At 50.2% G+C, this 12,577-nt stretch overlaps 1 protein-coding gene across 5 annotated transcripts; it reads right to left on the bottom strand.

The window, feature by feature from the left end:
• Positions 1-3,078: 3,078 nt before the first annotated feature.
• Positions 3,079-12,563, bottom strand: RBP5 (retinol binding protein 5). 5 transcript variants are annotated; one of them, XM_044756032.2, is made up of 4 exons: positions 12,283-12,489; positions 11,841-12,019; positions 9,427-9,528; positions 3,079-3,392 (listed from the first exon to the last, which is right to left on the bottom strand). In XM_044756032.2, the coding sequence occupies exons 1-4, from the start codon at positions 12,353-12,355 to the stop codon at positions 3,369-3,371; spliced, it is 378 nt and encodes a 125-aa protein (XP_044611967.1). In that variant the 5' UTR covers positions 12,356-12,489; the 3' UTR covers positions 3,079-3,368. The 5 variants fall into 5 exon arrangements, with proteins under 5 accessions (XP_044611967.1, XP_014722003.1, XP_044611966.1 ...); XM_014866517.3 differs by lacking the exon at positions 3,079-3,392 and adding an exon at positions 3,437-8,966 and having other exon boundaries at positions 12,283-12,563; XM_044756031.2 differs by lacking the exon at positions 3,079-3,392 and adding an exon at positions 3,437-7,646.
• Positions 12,564-12,577: the final 14 nt, after the last annotated feature.

A 12,577-nucleotide genomic window follows, 5' to 3' on the forward strand; every position in this document is an offset into this window, starting at 1 on the left:
GACTGAGGATTGTGGACTTTCTGAAGATAGAATCAATAGCCAGTCATTGTTTAGCCAAGACCAGCTCTCTGCCTCCAACTCCAATTAACATTTTTTGTAATACAACCTCCCTTCTTTGCCTTTAAAAGCCCTTGACTTTTACTCCCTAGCGGGACACTATTTGGATTTCTACCTGAGTCTGTGTTCCCCAAATTGCAATTCTTGAGACCTCGAATAAGCTTTTTGCTTCTCTTGCAATTTATGCCTCTTATTCATCAGGAAGGTGGGCTGCTGAGCCAGATTCACCAGGTTCAAACCCAGGCGCTGCCAAGAGGAGCTTTGTGACCATGACCGGATTCTGTGATTTCTCTGTGCCTGTAAACATCCTCTTCTGTAGAAGAAGGATGAGGACAGTGGTACACACTCCCATAGGGTTCTTCTGAGGATCAAATGAGTTAATAACTAAAATTCCTTGGATGAGTGCTGGGCATTTGATAAACACTCAATAAACATCACTACTTGCTTAGAGAGGCAGAATAGCAAAATAGTTAGGTCGGTGGTTCTCCACCAAGAGCAATTTTTCTCTCCAGGGGATATTTGACAACCTCTGGAGATTGTTTTCAACAGCTGGCAGGATGCTACCGGCATCTAGTGGATAGAGGCCAGGGATGCTGCTAAGCATGCTACAATGCACAAGACAGCACCTCCCACAATGAAAAAGGATCTGGCAAAATGTTCGTAGCGCTGAGATTCAAAAACCCCGGGTTAGGTGGTCGGGCTTCTCTAGAGCTAATCTGTTTCAGTTCGAATCCTGGTTCTGCCTTGTATTTGATGTGTGACCTTTGGCAAGTTACTTAAATGCTCTGTTCTTAGTTTCTGGGATGGTTAATTTTACATGTTAACTTGACTAGACCAAGGGATGCCCAAATAGCTTGTTAACCATTATTTTTTGGTGTGTCTCTGAAAGTGTTTCCAGAAAAGATTAACATTTGAATTGGTGGACTGAGTAAAGAAGATGGCCCTCCCCGGTGTGGGTCGGCATCACTCAATCCATTGAGGGCCTGAATAGAACAAAGAGCAGAGGAAGAGAGGATTACCTGGAACATCTTCTGCCCTTGCTCTGGGGTTTACACCTTCGGCTCCCCTGGACCTCAGCCTTTAGAACTTGGCCTAGAATTACACTGCCAGCTTTCCTGGGTCTCTAGCTGGCAGATGGCAGGTCGTGGGGCTTCTCAGCCTCCATAATTGCTTGAGCCAATACCTTATGCTAAATCTCTCTCTGTCTCTACACACACACACACACACACACACACACACGTAAATATAAATTGGTTCTGTTTCTTTGGAGAATCCTGACAACACAGTTTCCTTATCTGTAAAATGGGGATAATAATATGTCATAGGATTCTTGAGAGGAGTAAAAGAGTTGAGGAGTAAATGTCTGGCATGTAGTAATCATGGTATGGATGCCAGCCATTATTATTACTTCTCTCCTCATGTGTCCCCTCCTTTGGGAAGCCCTCCTTCCCTCAGGGTTAGATTACTTTCCCTGTGCTTATCAGCATGCTAGCACTTACCTTGCTGTATGATAACAACTCGTTCCCTTAGCTGTCTTTCTCATAAGACTGTGGGTTCCTTGAGGGAGACTGTTCTTTAGGTCCAATATCCCCTGGACTGAGCATGGTGCCTGGCACATGGAGGTATCTACCTGTATCTGTGGGATGAGCTCATGGGATGGGGAAAAGAGGAAGAGTATGCACCACATATTGGAGTTTTCAAGGAAGGTGCCCAGGGAGGAAGACACATGTAGTCAAGTGTGTCCAGGTGCTGTGTTGGCAGTGGAGGGAGATGGTCTGAGATGGGGTGGTTAAGCCTCCTTCCTGTTTTCCTGAGCTAGAGGGTGAAGGAGCGAAGGTCACTCCCAGCGCAGCTCTGCCCCATCTAGTGAGAGTTCTGGCCATTGTCATGTGACCCTGCTCCTCACTGTTGGGTACCTTGCTCTTTGTTGGCGAGATCAGGTTTGTGAGTGGCAGGTGTCCTTAAGAGGGTTCGGCTGGTCCTCACCTGGGGTCCCTGGCTACTACCCACTCTGGTCTTCATTTGGAAATAGGGCTTCGGGCGCTGGTAGAAGATCTTGGCCTGGTGAGCATTCTGCTTCTCTTGGGTGACAGCAGAAGTTACTGTGTGGCAGGCCGGGGGGCTGCCCATAGTCTATGACTATTGGGGAAAGCATAGTGGGACAGAGAGCCATGATAACACCTTCCCTGGTGTCCTCCTCTTTCCAATCATCAGATTTGGCTGCATCTGATGGCCTCTGCACAAAGCCTTCTTCCATTTGTGTTTCTCTATCTCACTCTCCCTCTTTTCAGCAAAGAAATCTCTGGCTCCAGGATCGCTGTGCTGGCCCTGGAGGGTTGGGGAGGACCGCAGAGATTCCTACTCTGTGACGTATAAACGACCGTCCAGATGTGGCTCTTCCCTGCCTTGTATGTCTGGACACCATCTTCCCCTCATTGCTGCTGGTCTTCAGGACCCTGCTGCCCTGTTGTCCAAAGAATGTGTCAATCAGCTACCACCAGCAAAGATCTGATGCTATCTAAGATATCCTCCCTGCCTCTGGATATGCACTCTCTCTAATGTCTGGGCAGCAAATTCTGCCGTGTTTGTCTTATTGAAGCCATGAGATAAGGTCACACACCTGCAAAAGGAGTTGGACATCACCTGAAGATGCTGGACATTCTTTTTAACAATTACCTAGGGAAGAGGTGGGTTTTCAGACAGTGCTCTAGCAGGTAGACCTTAGAGAGGAAGGAAAGGGAGTGCCTGCCGCTCTCTGAACTTCACTCTGTTTAGACTTTTAGAAGGGCAGTTGCTGAGATGTGGGCCCCTGGTGCAGGGTGCTCAGATGGTATCTGGGCTTAGAGCTAGGATGGAAGGGCCTACGACACTGAGTGTAGAACCATACCTTTTTGTGGCTGGACAGGTTTCTACTGTCTTAAGTCACCTGCCCCCATCTTTTTGAGGGCTTGGCAAATATTTAGGCTATGGTGCTAGGATGAGGGTCATTTGTGATGAAATTCATAGTTGAAAATATGTGTTAGTTATCTGTTGTGTAATAAATTACTTGCATACTTAGCAGTTTAAAATGGCAAACATGAGTCATTTGACATAGTTTTTTGGGGTCAGGAATCCAGAAGCAGCTTAGATGGGTGGTTTTGGCTCAGGGTCTCTCACAAGGCTTCAGTCAAGGTGTTGGCCAAAGCTGCAGTTATCTGAAGGTTTGCCTGGGGTCGGGGGGTCTGCTTCCAATTTTGCTCACTCACGTGGCTGTGGGCAGGGGGCCTCAGTTCCTTGCCACATGGCCCTCTTCACAGGACACTTGACTGTCCTCATGACATGGCAGCTGGCTTTCCCTAGAATGATCCAAGATAGAAAGAGCGAGACAGAGGCCAAAATGTCTTTTTTAGAAAATTTTTACTTTACTGTGATAAGAACACTTAACATGAGATCTACCCTCTTAACAAAATTTTAAGTGTACGATACAGAATTGTTAGCTATAGGCACAACATTGTACAGAAAATCCAACATGTCTTTTATAACCCAGCCCGGAAGTGACCTAGGATCACTTCTGCCATATTCTATCGGCCACGTAGACCAGTCCTGACACGATGTGGGAGGAGACGGCACAAGGATGGGAATGCCAGGAAGCAGGGATCACTGGGGGCCATCTTGGAGGCTGGCTTTCACAGAAGTAGACATATTTTAGAACAATAAATGCAGAAGATCAGTAAGCAGGATGTCATTTTTGCTAGGTATGGTTGTATTTCAGATGTATTAACCTGAAGCCAGAGTGCCTTTGGGGGCTCTTGCCCTCTCCTCCTCCACCTTAAGATCTGAAGGCCCCCTTCATTCACCCCCATTAAGTATTGGGACTGGATAGATCAAAGTACGACCCACAGGAGACCAAACACAGAGGATGTGGGGCTTTGGGAGGATGACAGATGGTTAAAAAGGACCAAGAAACTGTTGAAAAGAAGGGTTGGGCAGGAAGGAGAAACCCCAGATGGAATGTCCTTTCCAACCTAGGGGAGGATAACCATAGTGTGAGTCCCAAGAATCTAGGACTATGGCCCCACACACCACAGCAGATTGTCCAAAGGGCAAGTTCAGAGGCTGGAGATTCCAGTTCCAAATCTCCCACACCCCGGGCCTTTATGTGGACTTTCAAGCCTGAAATAAAGTCCTTTAGTAAAGAACTCTTTGAACATACCGTGCACGTACAGCAGCTCTGCTGCAACCTGCGCCAGCCCTTCCTTTGACAATAAGGAGTTTATGGGGTGAGGCTGCGTTTGCACCTCAGATAAGGGACTTGGGTATAACTCTCTGTTCCAGTTCTCTTTGTTTCCTCCAAGACTTTAATAAACCCCTATTCAAACGATGCACCCTTGTCTCATCTGTGCTACTCAGAAAGAAAGGGGTGAGGGGGAAGCAGAACGGAGTGGTGAGTGGCAGCGGCGGTTAGGGGTGCCCCCTCCAGGAGAGGGTGCTTTTCCATCCAGCTGCCCTTTTGCGTTGGGCCTCTCCTTCCACTGGGGACCTCGCAGGATAGGTTTTTGTTACATTAAAGATGATAATGGTTTCCTCACAGCTGGATCAAGGACAGGGAGCAAGGCTTTTCTGAAAACACTGGGAAGGAGAGAGCAATCCTAGGGGAGGGGCCGATGTGGAAGGCAAGAGAGTAGATCAGTGAAAGACCCTCAAGCTGAACAGACTGGTCCTGTCAGGAAACAAAGGCACAGAGAAGTGAAGTAATTTGCCCAAGATCACACAGTGAGGTAGCGGCAGTGACTTCTCATCAGTGCTTCAGCTCTGCCTTGACCCCTGCCTAGGTCAATGATGACAGGGGATATGCTGAAGGGATCAGGGGCAGGGGGGTGGAGGCCTCTCAGACAAGAGGAAAGTATGAGAAAAAACCCTCCAGGCAGGGGTGAGGGTGCTGGCTGGTTTGGGTACCCATTGGGAAGAAGATAAGGAGACAGGAGGGTCAAGGGACAGTGGCTGCGCCTGCAACTGGTGACTGGAGGAGTCCAGGGCCTGGACAGAGCCCCTGCCCTGGGGGTCCAGCCCCTTGAATGGTGCAGCTTCAGTGCGTACTCTGGGGAAGGAGCCCAAGAGGGACTTGGGGGTGGGGGTGGAGCCCATGGCTCTGTGTACAGCTGCCGCTGCAGTGGCGCTGGGGCTGGGCAGCTGCCACCATCAGCTCTCTCTCCCCTGCCCTGAAGCCTTCTCTCTGCTGGTGGGAAGGCAAGGTTGCCTGTCACTCCACAGCTCGTAGCCCAGCTGGTAGGAGCAGAAGCAGCAGCCGCCCAGATGCTGGCACAGGCTCCGAGGGCAGCGCTGGCTGGGATGGTGCACTCCTTCTCATGGGGGTGAGGGGACTATAGGATGCAGTGAGGGAGGCCCAGGGGAGGCAACAATGCCCCCCACCCCATCATCCCCAGATGGGTTACCTGCCTGGACCCCCAAAGTGAGGGCTATACTGTCCCTAAATCTCTGGTATCAGTGTCTCACACTTTGGTGTAAATAGAAGCCACCTTGCGACCTCAGGGCTGTGGGCAGTGATGCCTTCTCCTTAACTGTAGATGCAAGGCTTTGCTTCTGGTTGAGAGAATGTCAATCATCAAGCGAAGAGGTAGGGGATACTAAAGGTAAAAATAGCTAACATTGCCCAGTGCTTACTCTTTTCCAGGTACTATGCTGAGTGATCTTACACAGAATCTTCACAAAATTCCTAGGAGGAAGGAAGTACTCTTGCATTGCCTTGTACGACCGGCAAATGTGGCTTATTTACTGAAGGTTGGTGGCTTGTATATGCCCACCCAGCTAGTAAGAGGTGGCAGTTTGACAGCAGAGCCCATTCACCTGACCACTGTGGAATAGTTTCTCTCAATTTGGGTGCCACTTTAGGTTCATCTGGTGTCTCTGAGGCAAGTGATTTATCCATTAACTCAATGGCCTGGTTATGCTGGCAACCCTCTGGTTGGGCACTGCCCACAGGGAACAGAACAGAGGCTCCTAGGGCTGCCCCTCTCCTTAGTGGCCGGAACAAAAGTAAGGGCAGAGGGGAGTGAGACTTGGGACTAGGTGGATGCGGGGAGGCAGGAGGCTCACCCCCAGATAGATGGTGGGCCAGGAAGTCCTTGAGAAGACAGAGGTCCCCTTTTCTTGCTGGAAGGGTGAACGTGGGAGGTCAGCTCCATCTCACGCCGCTGGAACCTAAATGGCCTCTGGTGAGGGTGGGTATTCACTGTGGAGCACAGGTGCCCACAGGGCCACAGAGCTGGCCCAGAGCCATCCTCCTGGCTGAGATCTAGGGGAGGAGGAGGAGGGCCTCGTGGGTGCTGGTTCTGGCCCCTGGTCAAGCAGGGCCACTGCTTGCACTGCAAGCCTCAGAGGGTTTGCTTACCGTCTTTGCTTCTTTCTGCCCTCCATGCAAACCTACGTCAGCTACATCAGTCAGTTTCTCCTGAGCAGAGGGATCTGGACTGACCTACAGGATCAAGGCTAAAGAATCATTTGGCATTCAGGCTAGAAGGTTGTTTGTGATGAGATGGTGCCATCTGGGCCTGGCGGAGTGGGAGTGGGGCAGGGGCCTAGCATGGGGCTGGCTTACAAGGGGGCAGTTGTTCCATCTCACATGGAAATAAACATTTTGGATTCCTGATCATCTCCCTGGGGCCTAAGACACTGGGCAACAAAGTAAAAGTTGGTCCTGGGACTCAGAACTTTGTGTGCTCCAAGGATGAGACCACCCACACTTGGCTGTTGTCCTCTCCCCTGCCTTTTCTTCACTTACAGGTTGGTGGCCCTGGTGACCATCTATTCCATCTGAGGATGGATGGAGCAGCCTGATTTGAACGAGTTGTAGAGGTCTTGTCAGGGTGAATATGCGAGCTGGGAACTGGTATGTGTGTGTGTGTGTGTGCTTGCGTGTGCATATGTTGTGGGGAATGGAATATACAAGAAGCTGTCAGAGGGAGGATTAAATTTAGCGGATCTCTGGCTCCCACTGCAGTGAGCAGCGCCCCCTGCTGCCCACAGGGGAAACAGCAGCCCCAGCATCCCACAGTCTCAGTAGGTCCTGGCAGCCACCCCTTGGAGATGCCTCTGAAGCTGCTGGGTCCTCCTCTGGTTGCTTGTGCTCTTTTCGGGGGTCTCCAGGCCTCTTGTTGGATTCTGGCTCCTGGAGGGGTAAGTAGAGGATGTGGACCTGCAGTGTGGATGGTGTAGAGGCTCATATCACAGGAGTTTTGGGGGATTGAAGCTGCTTTAGCTTGTGCCTGACAGTCAACAAGGAGGCCTCCAACCTCCTGGGTCAGGCCCTCTGGGCAGACTCCAGCGAGGGGCACTGGGCCAACATGAAGAGCCCAGAGGACAGTTCTGTGGAGAGAGGCTTGGACGTGCGCTGTGCACTCAGGGTGGCCAGGACACTGCGTTGATCTGATGACTTAGGCAATGGGTGAGTATATATGGAGCACGATCCTTCAGCTTCACTGTACCCTGGAAAGAACAAGGCTGCTCCAGCAGCCCTTGGAGCTTCTGCTGGGTGGCTCTGCTCAGAGGAGGCCTCTCCACTCCCCACTCTGCTGGGGACATCTGCAGAGAGGCTGGGCAGGAAATAAGCTATTCAGTTCCACTATGAATTCTTCTCTTTTTCTTTTCCAGTGTGTGTGGTAGGATCTGTGTTGCAAGCCTAGCTCTTCTTGGCCAGAGCCCCAGGGACTGTTTGAATGTGTAGGGGGCCTAGCCATTGTAGGAAGAGGGGTGTCATCTAACAAGCACAGGCCAGGGACTTTCCAACACTCCCCCACACACATCCAGCCAGGCTCTGTCCCCACCACACACTGAGCCCTCTCTCTCTGACTCTTGCCCCACAGGACTTTTATTCTGAAAGAACAAAGGCCCCAGAGGTAGGAGGCTGGCAGGAGGCTGGCACTGGCCCTGACCCTGAACTGGCTCCACCCTCTGGGCTGTTTTCCTGGATGGTGATTCTTGGACCCTCAGGGAGGGCCCTTGTGGTGCTCAGTTCTCCCCCTTATCCTCTGTCCCCAGCCTTGCTGGCCGTTAAGCAGAGGGTCCCTATAGCCAGGCCCTGCTGGTCTTCTCCTTACTGTTGCTTTCACACTCCCATGTCCCTCACCTTTCTAGCCCTTGGTCTTGTATCCTCCATCTGCTTCCTTTTCAGTCTTTTCTGGCCTTCCTCATGCCTGTCCTTCCTAAAGCAGACATGGAGGCCTGGTGACTCTTTAGAAGGCTCCCAGCTTCTCTCAGTCCTGGGCAAAGGTCTTGCCCTCTTCCCCAGTATGTAGGATGGGATTATAAGATAGCCAGGATGTATTCGGATGTGTAGATGGGGCCATGCCTTGGGCCTGGTTCTGTTGAGCACATGGGGCTTTCTTGAGAATAAGGACAAGGAAATGGACAAAAAGTCTCCAGCAGTAGCTCCTGTTTAAATTCTTGAATCCTCGTTACAGTTTTCCAAAAGGCCCACAAGGATAAAGTTTCCACTAGTTCCCAAATGCTCAGAGCTTAGTTCTTTCTTAGATGCAAAATAAGAGGCCAGATGAACTAAAGAGAGTTGAGATCAGATACTGTCAAGGGCCCTTCCCCCTTTGCCTGTTTCTTTCATCCAGGAGTTCAGACCTAGAATTGGATATGAGGTCACTATTGGGCAGTGGAGTGTGAGAAAGAAGGACTTTGGCCTGGGGGCTGCAAGTCATAGATTAACATGGGGAGGGGTGAGGAGGGACCCAGAGGGAGAGCAAGTGGCCTGAGAAAGGGACTGCTGACCTGGGACAGTCTGGGCTTGAAGAGGCACAAGCAAGGAGTCTGGGGACCAGTGCGGTCTGGAGGGGCCCTCAGCTCCTCTCCGCCTACTTGACCTTCCTGAAGACCTGCTCACAAACTGCGTCCCTTGCAGTCAGTTCCTGGGGATAGAGGAGGAATAATGAGAGAGAAGGAGGTTCTTGCCAGCAGGAGCTCCTTTCTCAAGGTCCTTGACCTCCATTTAATCCTTCAGGATACACCAGCTAGAGCACTTGATATATGGGGAGTTGTATCATTGTTCCAAACCTTCAACTTTTCACCCCAGAGGAAGGAAGGTAGCTGGGTCAGGGACTGTGAAATGGCCAAGTCTCCATCTCTCCAGTCATGATTTATGGACCGTCATCTGGCTTGTAGCCAGGGCCCACCTTGGCCACTCTAGTTCTGCCTCTCTCCACTCTTCCCAGTGCTTTTGTTTTCCTCCTTGGTTTCCTTCCTTGGAGGGGGAGCTCGGGGTGGAGTAGTAGACTTATTTGATTTGGGCAAGGGGATGAATCCTGGCTGGAGGTCTCTTTCCCAGACACACCCGTTTGCGTCTCTTCCCCCAGCCCTCCCTCAGCTTACCAGATATAGGTTCTCTCCCTCCAGCCAGTGTCTCCAGCCCCGGTTGGGGACCTCCCCTTTCTGCACACATACCAGCTGCTCCTCCTCCCAGGTTACTATGGTCTATAGGGAAAGCAGGAATAAAGGAAGATTGGGGGGCAGGATACCCAAAATGCATCCAACTCACTCTGGCTGGGCTGCCTCCTTTCACACCACAGCAGATGTTGTCTTCCTCCAGCCCCTTCATTTTTTTTTTTTCAGTTTTTTTTTATTGAGTTATTGATGGGTTACAGTCTTGTGAAATTTCAATTGTACATTAATGTTTGTCAGTCATGTTGTAGGTGCACCACTTCACCCTTTGTGCCCACCCCCCACCCCACCTTTCCCCTGGTATCCACTAAACTGTTCTTGGTCCATAGTTTTAAATTCCTCATATGAGTGGAGTCATACACAGATTATCTTTCTCTTGCTTCCAGCCCCTTCATTTTGAGTGAGAGGACTCCCCTCCCCGACTCCTAAAGGCCACTGAGAGCCCCCCCGCCCCCCAGTTTGTCTACAGTGACCACTGGGGCAGAGCAGGGATGGAGCAGGATAACTGGGGGTGAAATTTGGGGAGTGGGTGATGAAGAACAGAGATTTTGTCTTCCTGATACTTCTGGTTGACCTGGAGGGGCCTTTGGGAAAGAAGAGAGATTGGCTGGAGTCCCACCAGGGAATCTTTTTTGTCTTCTTTCTCATTTCAAGGACAGCTGAAGTGTCCCTGAAAATGAAGGATCAACCTCCCGAATCAGAGCTGAGCGGCCCTGGGCATTCCAGGCAACATTTGCTGAGCTCTCCCATAGGACAGGCCCTGCTAAACAAGGAGCTCAGACCTTGCTCAGATAGAGGAGCAGTAGATAGGTATCTATGATACCAGGCAAGAGTGTTGGGGATGGGAGTAGGGAGGGAAGAGCTGAGTCTTCAAGGAAGTGAAGAGTTAGTTAGATTGGAGATAATGGGAAGTTTCTAGCAAGGAAAGAAATGGCATAGAGGTAAGAAAGAAGGGCACATAGTTGTGAGGGGCTCTAACCTAGAGTGAAGTGGGAATGACCCTAGTAAGCCATGCACCTTATCTGGAATGTAACATTGTCACTGAAAGGGTTTGAGTCAGGGAGTGACATGGTCACTTTTACATTTTAGATAGACCCTTGTGTCTACAGTATGCAGAATGGATTAGAGGAGGGTTAAGACCGGGGGCCAATTTCAGGCATCAGGTGAGAAATGAGGGCCTGATTAATGTTGTGATAGTGAGAAAGGCTAGGAAGCAACAGCGAGGTTCAGTAGAAATATAATGGGTCATAAATGCCCACCACATACATAATTGAAAGATTTCTAGTAGCTGCGTTAGAAAAGTAAAAAGAAACAGGTGAAATTAATTTTAATAATATATTTTATTTAACCTAAAACACCCAAAATATTATAATTTCAGCATGTAATTAATGTAAAAATTTCTGAGATGTCTTACATTATTTTTTCGCTTTGCCTTAAAAATCCAGTGTGTATTTACACTCATAGCACATCTCAATTTGGACTAGTTACATTTCGAGTGTTCAATAGCTATATATGGCTGGTAGCTACTATATTGGACAGTACAGACAAGTTATAAAAACTTCTTGACGAAATGGATGTGGTGCATCAATTTAGTGCGTGCGTGCGTGTCTGTGTGTGTTGGAGGCACAAAGGTAAGGGAGCACGATATATTGACTCTCAGGTCCCTGACCTGGCTGGTTATTGCCATTAAAAGAGACAGTAAATATAAAAGCAGGAGTAGGTTTGGGGAGGAAGAGAATGAATTTGGGGCATGCAGATGGAAACATTTTGCAGGCATTTGAAAACTTCCCCCTGCTGCTCAGGAGGTAGCCCTGGCTGGAGGCTACATGTCTAGGGTGGTCTATAGATGGAAGCCGAAAGCAGGGCTGTGGATGATTTAGCTCATGGATAGTGTACAGACAAGAGAGAGCAAGTCAAGAACAAAATACTGGGGGAAAAACCCCAGTTTAAGGGATTAATCGGGGAACTAGGGTCTGCAAAGGAGGCCAAAAGGAAGATGTAAGAAACAGAAAGAAATGTAGGAAAGTGGAATTATAGAGGCTAAGGGAAAAGAGACTCTGCATTGACCAACAGGGTCACAGGGTAGAGGGTGAGCAAATGTTTGCTCATTGGCCTGAGGGTGACCTGCTCTTTTTGTCCTTTTGGCTGGTGATAAGAGGGGGCAGGGAAGAAGTAGGAGATAGTGTGGGGGGAGCACCAGGAGCCTGTTATCCTGGGGATTATGCAGCCTGCTGTGGTGACCATTTCCCTAGCTCTGGCTGGAAGAGGTCACTTAGTTGTGCCTCCATTTGTTGGGAGCCACCTGCTCATCCACACCCCCTCCCCGCAAGTCTGAGGAAAGGTACCTGGCATTTTCGTCCGTCCATGATGCTTAGGTCCTCCTCAAACTCGACTCCCACCTCGAACTCCAGAACGTAGTTGCGGAAGGTGCTGAGGGTCTTCACTATCATGTGGTTGCCCTGATGGTCAATCTCCTTGTCTGGCTTGAGCAGCAGCGCTATCTTCCGCAGAGGCATGCTGATATCTGTGGGGGCTATCTCTTAGCAAGGGTCCTCTTAGCCACCTGCTCCTCCGGGCTGTGGGCTTTCCCTCAGCTGGGTCTCGGAAGGTGGATTTACTCCCTCCTAGCAATGCCCCGGGCTACAGATGGATCCCAAGACGGGTGCCAGCACCTGAGCCTGTCCATAGTGTCCAACCCAGGCATTCCCCCTCCCAATGGGACAGAGAGACAGGGAGGGAGAGGGAAGAAGGGGAGTGAAAGGGGTCTGGGAGGGGTGAGGCCATTACTTAGGGCTTGCAGATAGTCCTCCATGTTCTTCTGTGAGACAAAGCGGTAGTAGCCGGTGAGGTTGGGAGGCATTGTCTGGGCTGGCCAAGATGGAGATCGGGATTTCAGGAGAATACAGGAGACAGTGAGGAGGCAGAGACGTTGTCTGGCAGGTGAGGCCGAAAGACTCCAGGCTGGCCTCCACACACACACAGACAAGCTGTGTAAAGGTCTGTGTTCCAGGGTTTTTATAGGGCTGGGGCTCTGTTGCAATAAGAGTTCCTTCCAGACTTCCTCCCTCCCCCTATGAGTTTG

Source organism: Equus asinus, chromosome 22 (genome assembly GCF_041296235.1).
Source record: "Equus asinus isolate D_3611 breed Donkey chromosome 22, EquAss-T2T_v2, whole genome shotgun sequence".
Lineage (NCBI taxonomy): Eukaryota > Metazoa > Chordata > Mammalia > Perissodactyla > Equidae > Equus > Equus asinus.